The sequence below is a fragment of the Stenella coeruleoalba genome (genome assembly GCF_951394435.1).
Source record: "Stenella coeruleoalba genome assembly, chromosome: 2".
NCBI classification, from domain to species: Eukaryota; Metazoa; Chordata; class Mammalia; order Artiodactyla; family Delphinidae; genus Stenella; species Stenella coeruleoalba.
The window spans coordinates 4,826,951-4,846,129 of record NC_137147.1 but is presented as its reverse complement, the minus strand read 5'-3'; the positions used below and the strand labels follow the sequence as shown (position 1 = coordinate 4,846,129).

The window sequence follows — 19,179 nt, the reverse complement described above, 5'->3', positions numbered from 1 at the left end:
TCCACCTGGTTCCCCTCCTGGCGTCGCTTCCTGGAAAGTCTTCAGGCTGTATCCTGGGGCAGTCATAGGGTTCAGCTCTTTTGCTTGTCATCACTGAGCAATCACTGCCCCTCATTGTCCGACGTCCAATGTCTTAAAAACCATTGTGTAATATATTCTGTCTGTTCCTTTTAGCTGTTTTAGGTAGGATAGCAAATCCAGTCCCTGTTGCTCCGTCTTGGCTGGAAGCAGAAGTTAATGGCACTTGAAAAAAAAGTTTCACAGTGTCAATAAGAAAGGGCAAAGAAAAAGCTTTACAGCAAGAACAATAATCACAAAAAAGAATGTGGGTGGAAGAGGTTAGATTTCAAACCTCCCTTTAGATTCTAACCTTAGAATGTTATAGCTCCACTTTTTTGAAAGGAACCTAAAAGATAAGTGCTACAACGAGGACCTAGATATTTCACTTGTAACGTCTTCTATGAACCAGTCATATCTACCGTATTATCCTGAAGATGGACCACTAGTTTCAGTATGTTTTAGAACTTGAAGACCAGTGGTCTGGCTTTAGCCCCAGTGGTGGATTTCAGACCATTTCAACTGTGCTTTTCTACCTTCATCTCAACTATTAAAGCACAGGCTCTCACATGAGGGAATATTATCTAAAACTAATCAAAACGATTCGGTCTAGAAGACAGTCAGTGTTAAGGGTAATGTAACCGTATAGAGTACTCTATTTTTTAACTTTTTGTTTATTTTTAATTTTTTTGGCCATGCCATGCAGTGTGTGGGATCTTAGTTCCCTGACCAGGGATTGAACCCAGGCCACAGCAGTGAAAGCGCCAAGTCCTAACAACTGGACCGCCGGGGAATTCTGTGGATTTTATTGATTGAATGATTGATTGGCTGGACTGTGTGGCTTGTGGGAACGTCCCTACCCTGACCAGGGATTGAACCCGGGCCACAGCAGTGAAAGCCCTGAATCCTAACCACTAGGCCACCAGGGAACTCCCTCGTAGAGTACTTTAAATAGAAATGTTCTTGTACTAATGGAAATTAATAGAAAAAAATGAAGATAAGAATAGCTTTTCTTTTATTCCTTTTGCTGAAAGGTTTTAAAACCATTGTATCAAATAAAAACTTGTTAAAGCTACCTTTTTAGATACTTTTTATTAGGTCAGTTTATGAACCGAGGCCATCTTATGGAGAAGTGTACAACAATTGTGACGAGCGAATATTGCATAGTCTCCACGTAAAATAAAAATTTGGACTATGGGTTTAGATCTTTATCAAGTTCCACCCTTAGGCTTGGCATTCTGTCTGCGCTCCCCTTCCCCACCTCCGTAACTTTAATCTTTCCTTTTATGGTAAGAATTTGGTGATCCTGCATGACTTGCTGGGGGCTTTATTACAAAGCTTCAGGTTTTTTTCTTCTCCCTCTCCTCCCCTCCTCCCCTCTCCCTTCCCCTCTCCCCCTTTCCCCTCCCTCTCATCCCAGCTGTCCCAGAGACTGGATATGCCATTTCTGCCTCAGCGCTCCTGGGCTTCTGAGCTTCAGAGCAAAGGCCAAGTTTTAGGGCAGATCACTTCACACACTGTTGGGAGTTTCTCTTCTGCTCAATTGCAGCATCTCTTGTTTGCTTTAAAACTGTAAAGTGGGTGGGGGAAAGGTATTAACGACTTTACAGTTCCTAGGTCTTTTAGTATCTAACAGAAACAAGAAACAGAATTACATCTGCAAAGGTAGGGGTGTGTGTGTGCATGCACGTGTGTGTCTGCGTGTGTGTGTGTGTATGTGTGGGAGTGCGTGTATAGTGTTAAAAGTAAATATTCAGGGCTTCCCTGGTGGCGCAGTGGCTGAGAGTCCGCCTGCTGATGCAGGGGACACGGGTTCGTGCCCCGGTCCGGGAAGATCCCACGTGCCACGGGGCGGCTGGGCCCGTGAGCCATGGCCGCTGAGCCTGCGCGTCCGGAGCCTGTGCTCCTCAACGGGAGAGGCCACAACAGTGAGAGGCCCGCGTACCGCAAAAAAAAAAAAAAAAAAATTCAAGTATTAAATATTGAAGTGTTAGTTGTTAAATAAGCATTCTAAGGATTTCAGAGAATCTCAGGGCTCCGTGGGAAGTCTTTGCTGGCTTGGTAACTATGGTTTAGGCAAAATGAAATTAGAGCATGTTTCAAGATAAAGTAATTAACACATTTCCTAAATAGGCAACTAGAGAATTTCAAGGCTGTTCTCTCTATAAGTGATTGTTGGTATTCTTCCTCTTTTGCCTCGTCCGTTATGCATTCATTGAAACCCAGTAGCTCACCTGAAATCCTGTTCTTCCTCCTTCACCTGTGTTTTGTTCTAGGTTTGACTAGTCCTCTAGGTTTGACTAGTCCAGCTTGTGATGGGGGCGGGGTGGGGACAGTTTAATTGCCCTCTTGTCTGTGTCCCTGTATTTCCTGGGGAGTTATTTGTTGGCCAGTCTCTCCTCTGCCAGACGGAAGGTCGCGGTGTTGATTGCCGGTCTGGTCCAGAAGACGCTTGGTAACGTTGCATTGAACTGAATGGAAAGTTTGTTAGCTTTAAACTCTGTGTCACCTAAATGCTGCTGAGTCACATACTGCTTCTTAGGGTGATTCTTATGCGTTTTTTTCTGGTCTCCAGCACCACTGTTTTACAACCCAAGACTCATAAAATATCTTGATACATTTCCTTCCAGATTCAAGAGGCTCTGCTGAAGTTCCTTTAATCAGTAGGCAATGCCAGCATTTTTATAGCAGTTAAGGGCTGTTGTAGAATTCTCTCACAATCGAGTATAGGAACATTTGCTCAGCGTCATTTGAGATGGGTTTACTGATGGATGGGGTCAGTTCTTGTAATTATCTATGAAGTGATGAGTCTCAGAGCGAGAGCTCAAGTGACGGGTCCAGCCCAGGGATGTGCAAGTCTCAGAGCTCCTGACTGACCCAGATGATCAAAGAAGAAGCCAGTCTCAGAAGTGAAATAAAGCTGGAGCCCTTCAGCCAGGAGTGGGGTACAGGGCTGCAGATCTGACAGTAGGGCTGAAATCCAGACCTTAAAATGACAGAGGATATGTTGTTTCTCTATGCTACCTGTTTCCATTTTTCTTTTGCTAGTGGATACTATAGTGGTTCAGACTATGACAACAAAATATAACTTTTCTGCAAACAGTGTATAATATGGAAAACCAGCTTTTACATAGGTGTCTGCCTACAGGTTATTGACTGAAAGGTTGTTAGTCCTTATTGCTTATGTGATTGGTTCCTGAAATACTAGAACCTTATAATAAGATTTCTAAATAGCATTTGTCTAATGTTGTGGAAAGGCAAAATGATGCAAAAGTTGTATGTATATTTTAATTAGTACCACACAAGTCCCACTGGAATTAAAGCTTGTCATTTGGATGGACCACAGGAGACAGTGTAAAGGCTAGCCCTTGGCTTCAGATTAGGTGGATGAGAAACCTAAGTTCTTCAACCTCATCTCTGAAACGGGGACAGCACCCAGATGGAGGAAGCTGTATGGGTTGGAGAAAACACACTGCAAGACATAGGGTCTGACACATAGTGGGTGGGGAATAAGGGTAGCTGTTATTGTTTTGGTGCTATCCTTATTGTTTTAAATAGTTAGGGGAAAGAGAGACCATCTCAACATAAAGGGGACAGATTCTAAGTTAACCTTTTAAAATGAATCGGCCCCCTTTGAGCTCCTGGAAGATTATTACTCAGATAATAGCAGTACCTTCATATCACCAGAAGATTTAGAGGCAAGAGCCTGTTTTTATCTCCAGGTAATGAGATGATCATATGAATGGAGGAAAAAGTATACTTTCCTTACCTTTTAAATAGAGTAAAACAGACAAGTTACCTGAAGATCTTTTTGTGCCGCTTTTTACTGTAAAACGGTAATTAAACTTGAAAGTCATCACCACAGATAGCTACACGAAGATCTAGGGAAGAGGCAGAGCTCAAGGTCATCTTTTTACCTGTGGAACGAGGAGTGATGTAGGACCTACCTGGATCCATGACATCACTTGAAACTCAGAAAGAAGCCGGCATTTGGCTAGGTTCTCACAAGAGGCAAGTCAGGATGGAGCCGTTGGTGTCATGCTCGGTCCATCCTTTGGCCACTAATCAGGCGCTGTCATGGGAGAGGGCTTTTATGAAACAATTCTTCACCTTAAGCTTAATGTCACGTTTCCTCAACTTGACCTGAGGTGCTGCAGACCAGGAATGGTACCTTTTAGTCTAGCCTTGACCTGTCTCGTGGGGCAAGCACTGCACATACTCACAGAATTTGTTCAGTAACTATTGTTAATGTTGATTTTACTGATGGTCTATGATAAACAATATTAACAACAGTCAACTATGGAAATACTAAACTACCATTTGTGTTGAGCACCTATCTGCCACCATCCTATTAGATGTTTCATAAACATTAACGTTTATCTTCACAAGAACGTCAGAAGACCGGTTATGGTATTATTCCTGGAGTGGTCAAGTTGTTTGCCAAGGTTACATAGCTCCTAAGTGCCAGACCCAGGAATGGAACGCTGCCCGATTTGAACCCCAGGTCAGTGTCCTGTCTAAAGCCCCAGGACCCAGACCATCTAGTGTAGGTGACACTGATTACTGGCCTTTCCAAGAGCCAGTTTACTGAACCACATTTGGACCTTGACAGAATGCCGGGAGGTTGGAAATTGTAGCCCCAGGAAGGTCTGCTGCTGGTAGAGCATCTTCTAGAGAAGTTGGCCAGCTGAGACATCTACATTAAGGTCCTTGCACCACTGTGGGTCTGGTTCTATCTCAGATTAAATCCTGTCTACCCCCTTGCCCATAGCATGATCACCATCTGAGAGATGGTTACCCAATACCGAGATAAAGGGACACCCTACCTGCCGTGTGTAAATAGATCCCCGTGCCTTCCTGAGTAAATGAGAAGGTACCCCAGCCCCAGACAGTGGTTCTAGCTCAAAACTCAACAAGTGAAAATATAGACTATTATCCTTTTTCAAACCTTCCCTAACATCACAAAGTGCAGTGGTGCTTGAAAGAATGAGAATACTTTGAAAAAGGTTAAAGCCGCTCTCATGTTAACACTGTTTTAATGACCGCCATAGATAAATTTTAGAGGCACTGAAATGAAAATTACTTTAAAATAAATAACCTGTGAAGGTTTTATTTGGGCTGGATTCCCAATCTAGTGAGGTTTTCTTTGATAGAATTCAGATAAACTCTCCCATTCTGTGCTCCAGACTCCTATGCAATGTACAGAGGTCGGAAACGGTTCCGCGTTGGTTAAACCACGCTTTGGGTTTTGTTTTTCATTATGCTAATCAGTTTGGCCCCAGCTGAATTGGAATGTAAAGTCATTTGAACAACACTGGCCTTTTCTGTGCACCAGAAGGCTGAGAACCTCAGGCAGCTCCCACTGCTGCCAAGAAGCCTCCAGTCTGTCCTCCAGAGTCAGTTACCTGCAGGAGCAGAAGTCAGTTCCCGACAGGTTATAGCAGCGGTGCTGGCAGGATTTGATAAGCACTAGGTTTATGGCCTGGGGGGAATTTCAGCCCATCTCACAAATGGAGGGTCTCTTAAGCAGATCAGACATTGCAGTTTTTAATCGCTTGTATTTGAAGGCAGATATTCAGGTGGTTAGGGTTTTGGTTTGGGGATTTTGAAGCGTTATTTTGGGTAAAATATTAAAATTAGACTTTTTCCTATGCAGACTTGGCAGTCTAATTAAAATAGAGCCTGATTTATGCAGTTTATTAAAGCCATCTATAGTGCAAACTGAGGCCACAGGGATGCTGTTTTGCATCATAAATTTTGGTAACGTGGAGCAGGCCTGCCTTGTCTTACTTGGTAGGTTATAGGATAGTGATTAGAAAATGCAACGTTGGGTGATAGAGGCCAACTTATTGACCTCCAGGACTGCTGGCCACCGCTGTCCGTGGGCTCAGGTCCCAGTGATGGGTGTAGCACCCTCTTCAAAGCAGCTGTCTAGGCAGACAACCCAAAAAGATCAGAGGAATACAAGACTCTATATGCCAGATCCTTTTATGACTTAGAAAGCATGTTAACAAAACGCTAATTTCTAATTAATTTTTCAGTGCTCTTTTGCACTACAGTGTTCAGACAGCACATAGAAGTCTTGACGGAAAAATGTTAAACTTGAATTTGCTTTGGTCATCCGTATCAGTAATAATGACAATAGCTTACAGCTTACATTTTGAGAACACTTACTATATGCAAAAACAGATCCCAAGTGCTCTCTCTATATTAACTGATTTACTATTACGACAGCCCTCTGAGGTAGATAACTTCTGTTGCTCCCCAAATGGAGAAACTGAGGCACGTCGTGATTCAATAATTTGCCCTATGTCACGTAGCTAGTAGGTAGTAGGGCTGCAGTTTGAACCCAGGAAGCTTGACGTCAGAGTTCATGCTTTTAATGACTAAAGTACATGCTGGTCCTGCAAGTACTCTCCCACACTAACTTAGCTCTAGAACCATCCCTCATCCCCCCACCGCCTGCTTCCTGAGGCCGGAGACCTTCCCAGTTAGGTCTGCAATGGCCCAGGCTTGCACGTGACTGAAGGTTTTCGTCAGCTCTGTAGTTGCTCCCAGAGGGAAGACAGATACAAAATACTATCTTATCCTCCCCACTTCTCCCTTCCAATCAGCTTGACATTATGAAGTGGGACTTTCCCGCTTTCCCATCCAGGTCAAAGGACAAATGGAGAAATTTAACAGAACTACTGTCCATTCACAAGAAGTTATCTAGAACTTAAAGGATGGTCTCTTTCTAATGAGCAACCAGTATTCAGTTTTCATTGAAATATTTCTTTGCTGAGATCTCATGGTATAAAAGCAACCAACTTCAGGGCTTCCCTGGTGGCGCAGTGGTTGAGAGTCTGCCTGCCGTTGCAGGGGACACAGGTTCGTGCCCCGGTCCGGGAAGATCCCACATGCCATGGAGAGGGTAGGCCTGTGAGCCATGGCCGCTGAGCCTGTGCGTCCGGAGCCTGTGCTCCGCAACGGGAGAGGCCACAACAGTGAGAGGCCCGTGTACCACCAAAAAAAAAAAAAAAAAAAAGCAACCAACTTCAACAAGCAAATATAATAACCTCTCATTGACAAAGCCTTTATCTCACTTGAAGAAGACTTTAAGACTTTATCTCACTTGAACTCTCAGAAAGCTGTTTTATTTATGTTAACATTCAACAAAACTTCTTTTTTTGAGAGAATTCTATGTATTTTAACACAGTATAGATTCATGTAACTACCACCACCATCAGGACAGAACATTTCCATCATCCCCCCAAAACTCCCCTGTGCTCTATCCCTACCCTAACGCTTGGCAACCACTGATCTATACTCCTTCACTATGGTTTTGTCTTTTAGAGAATATCAGATAAATGGAATCATGCAATGTGTAACCTTCTGAGACTGGCTGTCTTCATTCAGCATAATGCCCTTGACATCCATCCCAGTCGTTGGCATGTATCAGTAGTTTGTTCCTTTTTATTGCTGAGTGGTATTCCACTATGTTGCATATACCACAGTGTATACACATTTGAGTAGCTTCCAGTTTTTACCAAGTGTGAATTGAGCCACTGTAAACACTGATGTACAGGCTTTGTATGAATGCGAATGTGCATTTCTCTAGACTAAGTGCTTAGGATTGCTAGATCGCATGGCAATTGTATGTTTATCTTTACAAGAAACTGCAAAAGTGTTTTCCAGAGTGACCATACCATTTTATGTGCCCACCAGCAACGTAGGAGAGTTTCATTTGCTCCGTATCCTCATTGCATTTTGTTTTGTTAATATTTTGTGTTTTAACCATTCTGATAGGTATGCAGCAGTGTCTCATTGCGGTTTTAATTTGCATTTCCCTAATGGCTAGTGACAGTGACATCTTTTCATGTGTCTGTCATCTGTATATCCTCTTTGGCGAAGTGTCTGCTTGAGACTTTTGCCTATTTTTTTCTTTTCTCTCTTTTTTAATCAGGTTATTTCTTTTCTCATTGTTGGGTTTTTAAAGTTCTTTATGCGTCTCAATCCACAGGAGGAGACAGAGAAAAAGGTTACCCCCAGGTTGCTGGCTGAAAAAGTGTGAATTCTATATTATTAGTGTAAAGGATGGAGTACGCAGCTCTAGGAAGGGGAGGAGTGCGAGAAGAGGATTGTTTGTAAGTTCTTACCTCACAGTTTGATTTCTTTAAACAAATATGTCTTGATACTTTTTTTTTTTTTTTTGGTGATACGCGGGCCTCTCACTGTTGTGGCCGCTCCCGTCGCGGAGCACAGGCTCTGTATGCGTGGGCTCAGCAGCCATGGCTCACGGGCCCAGCCGCTCCGCGGCATGTGGGATCTTCCCAGACCGGGGCACGAACCCGCGTCCCCTGCATCGGCAGGCGGACTCTCAACCACTGCGCCACCAGGGAAGCCCGATACATTTTTTTAAAGAGCTATATAATGTCTCTTCATAAAAGGGTAACAATTTTAGATATGTGTGACTGCTTAATAAGTTCTCTGCGTTATCAGATATTTAATACGTTATTCTCCCTCAGAAGTGCCATTGACACTTGACTTGACATTGACTTAAAAAACATTTCTATGTATGAAACAGTTATATTACTTAGAAAGTTGGCAGAGCTCGAATTTCAGGGCAAGACAGAATTATATCCAGTAAGTAGAAGTTACAAGATGGTAGATTTCAATTTCAAAGGCCATGATTATCTGAATATTCCTTATGCTTTCATGTTCCCATGTTTTGTTTAAATTGTTTCCTTTGCCTGGAATGCAAAGGATTCTTCTTTTTTTGGTTGTTTGTTCTGTTTTGTTTTGCTTTTTTGTTTTCACTTGGCAATTTATTTACGATATTGTCCATATTGCTATTTGTGGATCTGTCTTACACTTCGTTTAAAATTAATTTCAAACTGCACGAGTAGTACACACACACATATATATAAAATCTTCCTAAAACATTGTAATATTACAGGCAAGTCTAAGTTTCTCTTTGACCACCACCTATAATCCCATACTTGCTGCATTCTCCAGAGATGACAATTTGTGCATATCCTTCTAGAACGTTTTCTATACATTTACATACATATAAATGAATATTGTAGAATACATATATTATTTTGTCTTTTTGAAACATGATTCTTTTTCTCAACAAGATGTCTTAGAAATTTATCCATGTTAGTACGTGTGCTTCCATCTTGCTCTTTTATTTATTTATTTATTTTAACATCTTTATTGGAGTATAGTTGCTTTACAATGTTGTATTAGTTTCTGCTGTATAACGAAGTGAATCAGCTCTATGTATACATATATCCCCATATCCCCTCCCTCTTGCGTCTCCCTCCCACCCTCCCTACCCCACCCCTCTGTGTGGTCGCAAAGCACCGAGCTGATCTCCCTGTGCTATGTGGCTGCTTCCCACTAGCTATTTTACATTTGGTAGTGTATATATGTCCATGCCACTCTCTCACTTCATCCCAGCTTACCCTTCCCCCTCTCCGTGTCCTCAAGTCCATTCTCTATGTCTGCGTCTTTATTCCTGTCCTGCCCCTAGGTTCATCAGAACCAATTTCTTTTTTTTTTTTAGAATCCACATACATGTGTTAGCATACGGTATTTGTTTTTCTCTTTCTGACTTACTTCACTCTGTATGACAGATTCTAGGTCCAACCACCTCACTACAAATAACTCAATTTCATTTCTTTTTATGGCTGAGTAATATTCCATTGTATATATGGGCCACGTCTTCTTTATTCATTCATCTGTCAGTGGACGCTTAGGTTTCTTCCATGTCCTGGCTATTGTAAATAGAGCTGCAATGAACATTGTGGTACATGACTCTTTTTGAATTATGGTTTTCTCAGGGTATATGCCCATAGTGGGATTGCTGGGTCATATGGTAGTTCTATTTTTAGTTTTTTTAAGGAACCTCCATACTGTTCTCCATAGTGGCTGTATCAATTTACATTCCCACCAAGAGTGCAAGAGGGTTCTCTTTTCTCCACACCCTCTCCAGCATTTATTGTTTGTAGATTTTTTGACGATGGCCATTCTGACTAGTGTGAGGTGATACCTCATTGTAGTTTTGATTTGCATTTCTCTAATGATTAGTGATGTTGAGCATCCTTTCATGTGTTTGTGGGCAATCTGTATATCTTCTTTGGAGAAATGTCTACTTAGGTCTTCCACCCATTTTTGGATTGGGTTGTTTGTATTTTTGATATTGAGCTGCATGAGCTGCTTGTATATTTTGGAGATTAATCCTTTGTCAGTTGCTGTGTTTGCAAATATTTCCTCCCATTCTGAGGGTTGTCTTTTCGTCTTGTTTATGGTTTCCTTTGCTGTGCAAAAGCATTTCATTAGGTCCCATTTGTTTATTTTTGTTTTTATTTCCATTTCTCTAGGAGGTGGTCCAAAAGGACAAAGGAGTCTTCTTGCTTTTCCACCTTGTAAATGTTTTTATCTTTCACGGCCAACCCCCTACTTTCTTCTGTTTTTCCAAATACCATTAATATTTCTTCTCTGTGTTCATTTATCACTCTGTATATTTCTCAATTATATAACTTATCACATTGTTTTAGGGATTTGGGGACATTTGTCTTCTCCACCACAGAGAGAGCTTCTAAAGGACGGTGAATCAGTCATCTTTCCATCCCCAGAAACTAATTTGATGTATGTTTCATAAAAGATACCCATTTACACATTTATTCATTCATTTACCAAATATTTATTGAGTTCTTACTCTGTGTTACATATTGGAAACATAGAGCAGGGAACCAGCAAAAAAGGTCCCTGCTTTCATGGAGCTTACACTTTATTGATGTTTTAGAGAACCAGCCTTTGAGTTCATTGATTTTCTTCATTGCTTGTTCATGTTTTATTCCATTGATTTCTGCTCTTTACTCTTTCCCTTTCTTTTGCTTGATTTGGGTTTAATTTGCTCTTCTTTTTCTAGTTACTTAATGTGATAGCTGAGAATCATTGATTTGCGAATACTCTCCTTTTCTAATAGAGATTTTAAAGCTATTAATTTTCCTCAAAGACCTGCTTTACCTGCAACTCATACATTTTGATATGTTATATTTTCATTATCATTCAACTTAAAATTTTTTCTATTTTCTCCTGTGATGTCTTCTTTTACCTAATGATTATATAGAAGTGTGTTGTTTAATTTCCAAAATTTGGGGGTGTTTCCTTGTTCTCTTATTGTTTTTGATTTCTAATTTATTGTCACTGTGGTCAGAGAACATACTCTTTCAATCTTTAGGTTTAATCAGGTCTGTTTCATGGCCCAGAATATGACGTGTCTTGGTAAATGTACCATGTACACTGCTATCATTGGCTGTAGTTTCTTATACATATCAATTTAGTCAAAGTGGTTTATAATGTTATTCAGATCGTCTGTCTTTACTGATTTTTTAAATTAGTTGTTCCGTCAGTTGCTGAGAAAGGGGTGTTAAAATCTTGAGGAATAACTGTGGAATTGTCTATTTCTCACTTTAATTCTGTCAATTTTTGTTTCATGTATTTTACTTACTAATTTTTTTAATTCAATTTTTAAATTTTATATTGGAGTAGAGTTGATTTACAATGTTGTGTTAGTTTCAGGTATACAGCAAAGTGATTCATTTATACATACACATATATCCATTCTTTTTTCAGATTCTTTTTAATAGTCAGTTATTATAGAATATTGAGTAGAGTCCCCTGTGCTATACAGTAGGTCCTTGCTGATTATCTGTTTTATTCATTATGCATAGTAGTTTGTATATGTTAATCCCAATCTCCTAATTTATCCCCCTCCCGATTTCCCCTTTGGTAACCATAAGTTTATTTTCGAAGTCTGTGAGTCTGTTTGTTTTGTAAATAAGTTCATTTGTATCACTATTTTTAGATTCCACATGTAAGTGATATATGATATTTATCTGACTTACTTCACTTAGTATGATAAACTCTAGGTCCATCTATGTTGCTGCAAATGGAGTTTCATGTATTTTAAAGCTCTGTTATTGGGCATATTTTTCATTGCCTTTCTGATAAGTTAATACTTTTTTCATTATGAAATGTCCTTCTTTGTAGCTGGTAATACATTTTATCTGACATCTATTTTATCTGATATTAATATTGCTACTCCAGCCTTCTTATGCTTACTATTTGCATGCTATATCTTTTTCTCCATTCATTTACTTTCAGTCTATCTGTGTCTTTGCATTTAAAGTGTGTGTCTTGGGCTTCCCTGGTGGTGCAGTTGTTGAGAGTCCGCCTGCCGATGCAGGGGACGCGGGTTCGTGCCCCGGTCCGGGAAGATCCCACATGCCGCAGAGCGGCTGGGCCCATGAGCCATGGCCGCTGAGCCTGCGCATCCGGAGCCTGTGCTCCGCAATGGGAGAGGCCACAACAGTGAGAGGCCCGTGTACCGCAAAAAAATAAATAAATAAAAAATAAAAAAATATAAAGTGTGTGTCTTGTGGTCAGCATGTAGTTGAGTCTTGCTTTTTTCCCCCCCTGAAATTCTCAAAGGAAGAAGAAAAAGGAAAATGCAAAAAGAAAAAAAGTCTTGAGCTCCTTCAAATATTTATCATTTCCAGTGCTCTTCATTCTTTTCTGAGGGTCTGAGTTTCCATTTTATGTAATTTCCCTTTACTCTGAAGAACTTCCTTTAACTTCTTGTAATGCAGATATACTGGCAATAAATTCTTTCAGTTTTCATTCATCTGAAAATGCCTTAATTTGCCTTCATTCTTGGAGGATGTTTTTGCAGGATATAGAATTCTGGATTGAATTTTTTTTTATCCAGTACTTTAAAGATGTTGCTTCACTCTCTTCTAGTCTCCATGGTTTATGACAACCAGCTATTAATCAGATTATTGTTCCCTGTATAGTTATATATGTTGTTTTTCTCTTGCTGCTTTCAAGATGCGTACTTTATCTTTGGTTTTCAACAGTATGATTATGATAGACCTTGAGTATGATTATGATAGACCTTTTTTGTGTTTATTTTGCTTGCTTTTTGCATAGCATTTTGTAATTTTACATTTCTTTCCTTTATTGAACTTGGGATGTTTGGGGCCATTATTTTTCAGATATTTTTTTCTGTCCTGCTCTTTCTCTTTTTATATTCCAATTAAATGTATGTTGGACTGTTTGAGATTGTCCTAACAAGTCCCCAGGGCTCTGTTAATTTTTTCCCGCTGTGTTCTTCACCTTGGATACTTCTGATTGATCTGTCTTCAGATTTGCTTGGTTTTTCATCTGTCATGTCTGTTAATTCCATTTAGTGAATTTTTTATTGTCATAAATTATATTTTTCAGTTCTTGAATTTCCATTAAGTTCATTTTTCATTTCTATCTTTCTGCCGATACTTCCCACTTCTCTCTGAAATTTTCATTCATTGAAAAAAATACTGATTTTACATATAGAGGGTAGTCTTGATAGCCATTTTAAATTCCTTATCTGTTAGTTCCAATGTTTGTTCATTTTGGAGTTGGACTCAATTTATTTTCTTTTCTCTTGAGAATGTGTTCCATTTCTGGATGCTTAGTATGTTACTAATTTTGGATTATATCCTGGACATTGTGAATGTTAAGTTATGGAGATTCTGTATTCTAGTAGTTTTTCTCTGACAAGTATTGTTTGTTTCAGTGGATACTTTAATTGGGCTTGAACTGCAAGCTCTGCTTTGAGTCTATTCCATGCATGTGTGATTCACAGGTCAGTCAGAGATATAAAGAGGTAGAGTTTGGGGATCCCCTCTCTAGTTTTTTTTTTTCCTTCTGGGATTTCCCCACTCTTTTTAGTGTTCATGGTTTTCAGACTTCACTTTTTTATTTTTTAAGGACAAAAAGGCAACAGGGTTTTCTGAGTGTGTCCTCACCCCCATTGTATACAACATTTAGCCCTGGGCTCAAAGCCGTGAAAAAGGGAGTTTACTTGTATAGTTCCCCATCTCCCTTCTACCAGGTGAGTGCAAACTCCCACCAGAGTCTATATGCTTGTGTCCACGCTCCAGTACTTCTGCTGTTATTTGTATAATTTCCAGGCTTAACAATTACTTTCTGCAGCGGGTGCTGTCCAATAGGGGTTTCTCATGCCCGGAAGCAGAAGCGACTCCATGATGCTTACATGTTAATTGGGAGACATAGACAGGAAGCAAACAAGCAAGATGATTCTAGGTCATAGTGATGCTATGAAAGAAAGAAATAAGGTAGACATGACTGAAAGGAACAACTTAAAGGAAGGTTATTAGCAAGGTTCTCTGAAAAACTTCCATGTGAGTTGAGACCGAAAGAACAGAACTTGGTCATGAAAAAAATCTGGTTGAGAAATGCTTCCGGCAAAGGCAACAGCAGATACCAAATCCCTAAAGTAGGAGAGAAAGGGCAGTGTGGCTGGAGCATGGGAAGAGAGGGGCAGAAGGATGTAAAATGAGGTTGGAGAGGTAAGGAAGATCATGAAGGGCCCTGGTAGACCTTGGTAAGGGCCTGGGAGTTAGTGCCTCTAGATAAGAAACTATGATCACTCTAGCTGTAAGGGTGTGCTTACCAAACAGATTTGACCACTCCTATTGCTTTGTCCTTAAGAGTCTTGACTGGAAGATAGTATGGCCCTGTGATTATCTGCACAAACTGTCAGCATCACTGGAACAAAAACTAGGAGACCATGCAGTCAATTTCTGCCATGTGTGGGAAGTTGTAGTACATGTATTCTAATATCCACTCTAGTTCTGAGGTTCTCTGATATCACGGAAAAGAAAATGGCCTGAATCTACAAACATATCATGAAAATTAAAACCACAGTTTAAAAAAAAACATGAAAAGCACAAACCTAGAGAATGAAAAGATGGTAGCAGAATGAAGCAGTACAGTTCTTCGTAATTTTAAAAGATTTCACACGGGGACTTCCCTAGTGGCGCAGTGGTTAAGAATCCGCCTGCCAATGCAGGGACACAGGTTCGAACCCTGATCCAGGAAGATCCCACATGCCCTGGAGCAACTAAGCCTGTGCGCCACAACTACTGAGTCTGCACTCTAGAGCCCGCGAGCCACAACTACTGAGCCCACGTGCCACGACTACCGAAGCCTGCGCGCCTAGAGCCCGTGTTCCAAAACAAGAGAAGCCACCGCAATGAGAAGCCCGCGCACAGCAATGAAGAGCAGCCCCCGCTCGCCGCAACTAGAGAAAGCCTGCGCACGGCAATGAAGACCCAATGCAGCCAAAATATAAATAAATAAATAAATATTTTAAAAAAAGAAAAAAAAATATTTCGCATGAGTTCTGCCTACAAGCCGTGGTCTCCAGCTTTTAAATGTTGTTGTGTTACATAATAGCAACGTGTTGGTGTGTGTTTCTTAGTCTGGTTTCTCTGGGGAGCAGCTGAGACTCATTTGCCCCTTTCCCTCGGTCTAGATGACAGCGCTTCTGCCGCCAGTAGCATGGAGGTGACAGACCGCATCGCCTCCCTGGAGCAGAAAGTCCAGATGCAGGAAGACGACATCCAGCTGCTCAAGTCGGCTCTGGCCGATGTGGTTCGGCGGCTGAACATCACCGAGGAGCAGCAGGCCGTGCTCAACAGGAAAGGACCTACCAAAGGTGGGCATTCGAGACTCACGGGAATGGTGCTCGTGGCACGTTCTTCTTGTTTTCTTTCATTCTGAGTATCCTTGTTTGTTAATTTGATTGAAGTATAGTTGATTTAGTGTTGTGTTAGTTTCAGGTGTACAGCAGAGTGATTCAGTTGTACAGACCTATATATCTATTTCTTTCAGATTCTTTCCCCTTATAGGTTATTATAAAATATTGAATATAGTTCCCTGTGCTATACAGTAGGTCCTTGTTGGTTATCTGTTTTATATATAGTAGTGAGTCTATGTTAATTCCAACCTCCTAATTTATCCCTCCCCCTCCTTTCCCCTTAGGTAACCATAAGTTTGTTTTCTATGTCTGTGGGTCTATTTCTATTTTGTAAGTAAGTTCATTTGTGTCATTTTTTTTTTTTTTAGATTCCACATAGCAGTGATATCATATGATATTCATCCTTGTTTGGCTTACTTCACTTAGTATGATAATCTCTAGGTCCATCGATATTGCTGAAAATGGTATTAGTTCATTCCTTTTTCATGACTGAGTAGTATTCCATTTATATATATACCACATCTTCTTTATCCACTCCTCTGTTGATGGACAGTTAGGTTGCTTGCACGTCTTGGCTATTGTAAATAGTGCTGCAGTGAACATAGGGGTGCACGTATCTTTTTGAATTAAGGTTTTCTCTGGATATATGCCCAGGAGGGGAATTGATGGATCATATGGTAGCTCATTGCAGATTCTTGCTCCAGCAAATATGTTGCTCTCTTAATATTGACAGAGAACCCAAGCTTAGAAAAACAGTGAAGCAGCCTTAGGATTGTTGAAATCATCACACAAAGTGTGATAGTATTTTTTGGCTGGACGTTGGTGAACTGTAGCCCAGTGGTGCACAGTTGTAGGTGACCCGTAAATGCTGGTTGAGTCAAGGAAGGAATGTCCGCAGTGGACCAGAGAACTGTCATTTATCCAGACTCTCTGGGATAGAGAGAGCTTGCAAAACAAAACCGAAAGCCAAAGCAAACACGATTCTTTGGGCCCCTGTGGAGGCTGTTTCACCTAGAAACTTTTGGCGACTCTCATCTCTTTCTCTGTCCTCAGTTTAAAGATTTTTATTTTATTTATTTAGTTCTTTGGCTGTGTTGGGTCTTCATTGCGGTGCGCGGGCTTCTCATTGCGGTGGTTTCTCTTGCTGTGGAGCATGGGCTGTAGGCGTGTGGGCTTCAGTAGTTGTGGCACTCGGGCTCAGTAGTTGTGGCTCGCAGGCTCTAGAGCACAGGCTCACTAGTTGTGGCGCACAGGCTTAGTTGCTCCGCGGCATGTGGGATCTTCCCAGACCAGGGCTCGAACCTGTGTCCCCTGCATTGGCAGGTGGATGCTTAACCACTGGACCACCAGGGAAGCCTGTCCTCAGTTCACACTGTTGTCCAGTTCAGCGCAGCAAACACTTACTTGATCACATGCCACATGTGAAGCTCTGAGTTGAGGACTGGGACCCAGAGGCGGGCAGGCCCCTCCCTGATTTGCTCAGAACCCTGAAGCTCATCACCAACTTTCCCTCCGCCTTCTAGCGAGTAAGCTCATTTGGGGCAAAGCCTCCTGGTTTTTTAAAATCCCTTTTTCTTTTGTCCAGAAGAGCATAGCCTACAACAGAATTCTATACCTATAAATAGTGGATTTCTGGCACATTTAGATCACCATTTCATTTCCCAGTGGTGCCTGGGAACAAAACAAAAAGCAATATTTGTGCTTTAAATAACTTTGTAGTGACCCTCTTCTTACAATTTTGGAAATAAAACGCCTCGTAAAAGCTTCTCTCCTAGTTAGTGCCCTGACGTCTGCTTCCAACCAGTATGCATTGCTCATCTTTTGCCAGAACGGCTTTTCCTCATGGCTAACTCTAGGAAACAGAATTCATCTTGGCTGTAAAATTCCTTTAGTTAAAACATTTTGAGTCTGCGGCATGTAAATGTCCCCTTAAAATTAACTTTCTTATTTTGTTTGGATTTAACAAATTATTTCACAGTTACCATCTTTTCCTTGGAGTCAGGAGAGGGTACTGTCTTGATGTTGCATATGTTAGTTTTTTCTCTGGTCTTGGATACATTTTCACACGTTTATGGAAAGAAATCTATTTCCTTGTCCTTCAGGATAACTATCACCAGCTCCATGTGAGATATACACACTGGGCGATGTCTACATTTTGAATAATCTTTTTAAATAATCTTTTTCTCCTAAGTTACAAAGCAATTAGGGTGTTTTAAATAGAAACCAGGTTATTCTAGGTATTCTTGACCTACTCGGCTTTCCAAAAATAAATCTGATGACTACCTATCCTAAAGGGTACATTTGAAGTCGCTGCTTTATATCCAACTCCAGGCTTCTAAAACTTCTATTTTTAGAAAAAGGAGGGGGAAAAATAATACCAGGGGACTGCCCAGGAGTCTTATTTTCTTGATCGAGAGTAAAGTTTGAATTTTGGAAACTTTTAACTTTTTTTCATAGTTAGATCTGATGTTTCTTTATAACATTATTTTCAAAAGTGAAAATAAACCAAAGCACGAGAGCCAAAGTCACACCAAGAAACAGAAAAAAGATTGTAAGAGAGCTGGTGAGCGGCGTGCCCTGAATTCAGTGGGCTGTGGGCCCCCCTACTTCATATGCAGTTAGAGGGTGGTGGGAGCAGAGGGGAGAAGGGGGAGTGATTCCATAAGAAGCCCTGGGTCGCTGCTTCTCTTTCAGACAGTGCCATGTTGGCACGGTATGTACACCCCTATCTGGACAGCTGGCCCTCCATAGCCGTGGCTTAGTTAGGGGATATTCAGACAAGACAGCTTTGAGACAAGCCTCCTTTGGTTCTTAGAAGGCCGCATTATTATTATCATTTGCCATTCTTTGGGACTGCCATCCTAACACAGGCTTGAAGTAGCCTGGACACGTGGCATTCTAATTTTTAAATATCACATGATTTTTTCCCCCAAGGTTAATTGTCAGAAGCTTAGGGCTCAGGGTTTCGAGCTTCTGGTGCACATCTTTGTGCCGTTTGCCCAGGGACAGGGACGGCTGTGCCACAGAGAAACAGGCTGCCTCGGAAGGCAGTGAGCGTCCGTGTGGGTCAGCTTAAAGGAAGTGCGTGGCGAGCACAACATCCCCCCTGCAGCCATCCTGAACCGTTAGACTGCAGTGTCCACTCACTGGCCTTAGTCATTGCCTGGGAGACCACGGATAATAACTCTTATCCTTTTCACGACGGTACTTCACTTATGAAGAAAGGTGTTCTGACATCTAAACTTTCACTTACTTTATCATCATTCTTCATATGACTAACCTAGTGCACCAGTGAGAACTGCAGTCTCATGAAGATAATTCACTAACAGATCAAGTTCGAGGCCTCCTGAAACAGAGGAAAGATTGTGGCCAACCCTGTAAAGTGCGAGGCCTGTGGACACACAGTTTATGGAGACAGAGTCATGTCTCAGACGCTACCTTTTCTTGGTAACCCTTTTCTGTGCCCGGGATTGGCTTTTTGTGCTAATTTTCCGTCTCTTTTTAACCCAGCGATACTGCCCTGGGTT

General features: G+C 41.2%; 1 protein-coding gene across 4 annotated transcripts in view; it reads left to right on the top strand.

Annotated features, from left to right (window-relative positions):
- EML1 (EMAP like 1) overlaps nucleotides 1–19,179 on the top strand; it is a 275,754-nt gene that overhangs the window by 45,567 nt on the left and 211,008 nt on the right. For 3 of the 4 annotated variants that reach the window (XM_079915005.1, XM_079915003.1, XM_079915004.1), the window contains exon 2: nucleotides 15,428–15,610. The exons of the other annotated variant lie outside the window; for it this stretch is intronic. In XM_079915005.1, the coding sequence (XP_079771131.1) occupies nucleotides 15,428–15,610 (183 nt within the window). The remainder of the gene's footprint in view (nucleotides 1–15,427; nucleotides 15,611–19,179) is intronic. 4 annotated transcript variants of the gene reach the window in all.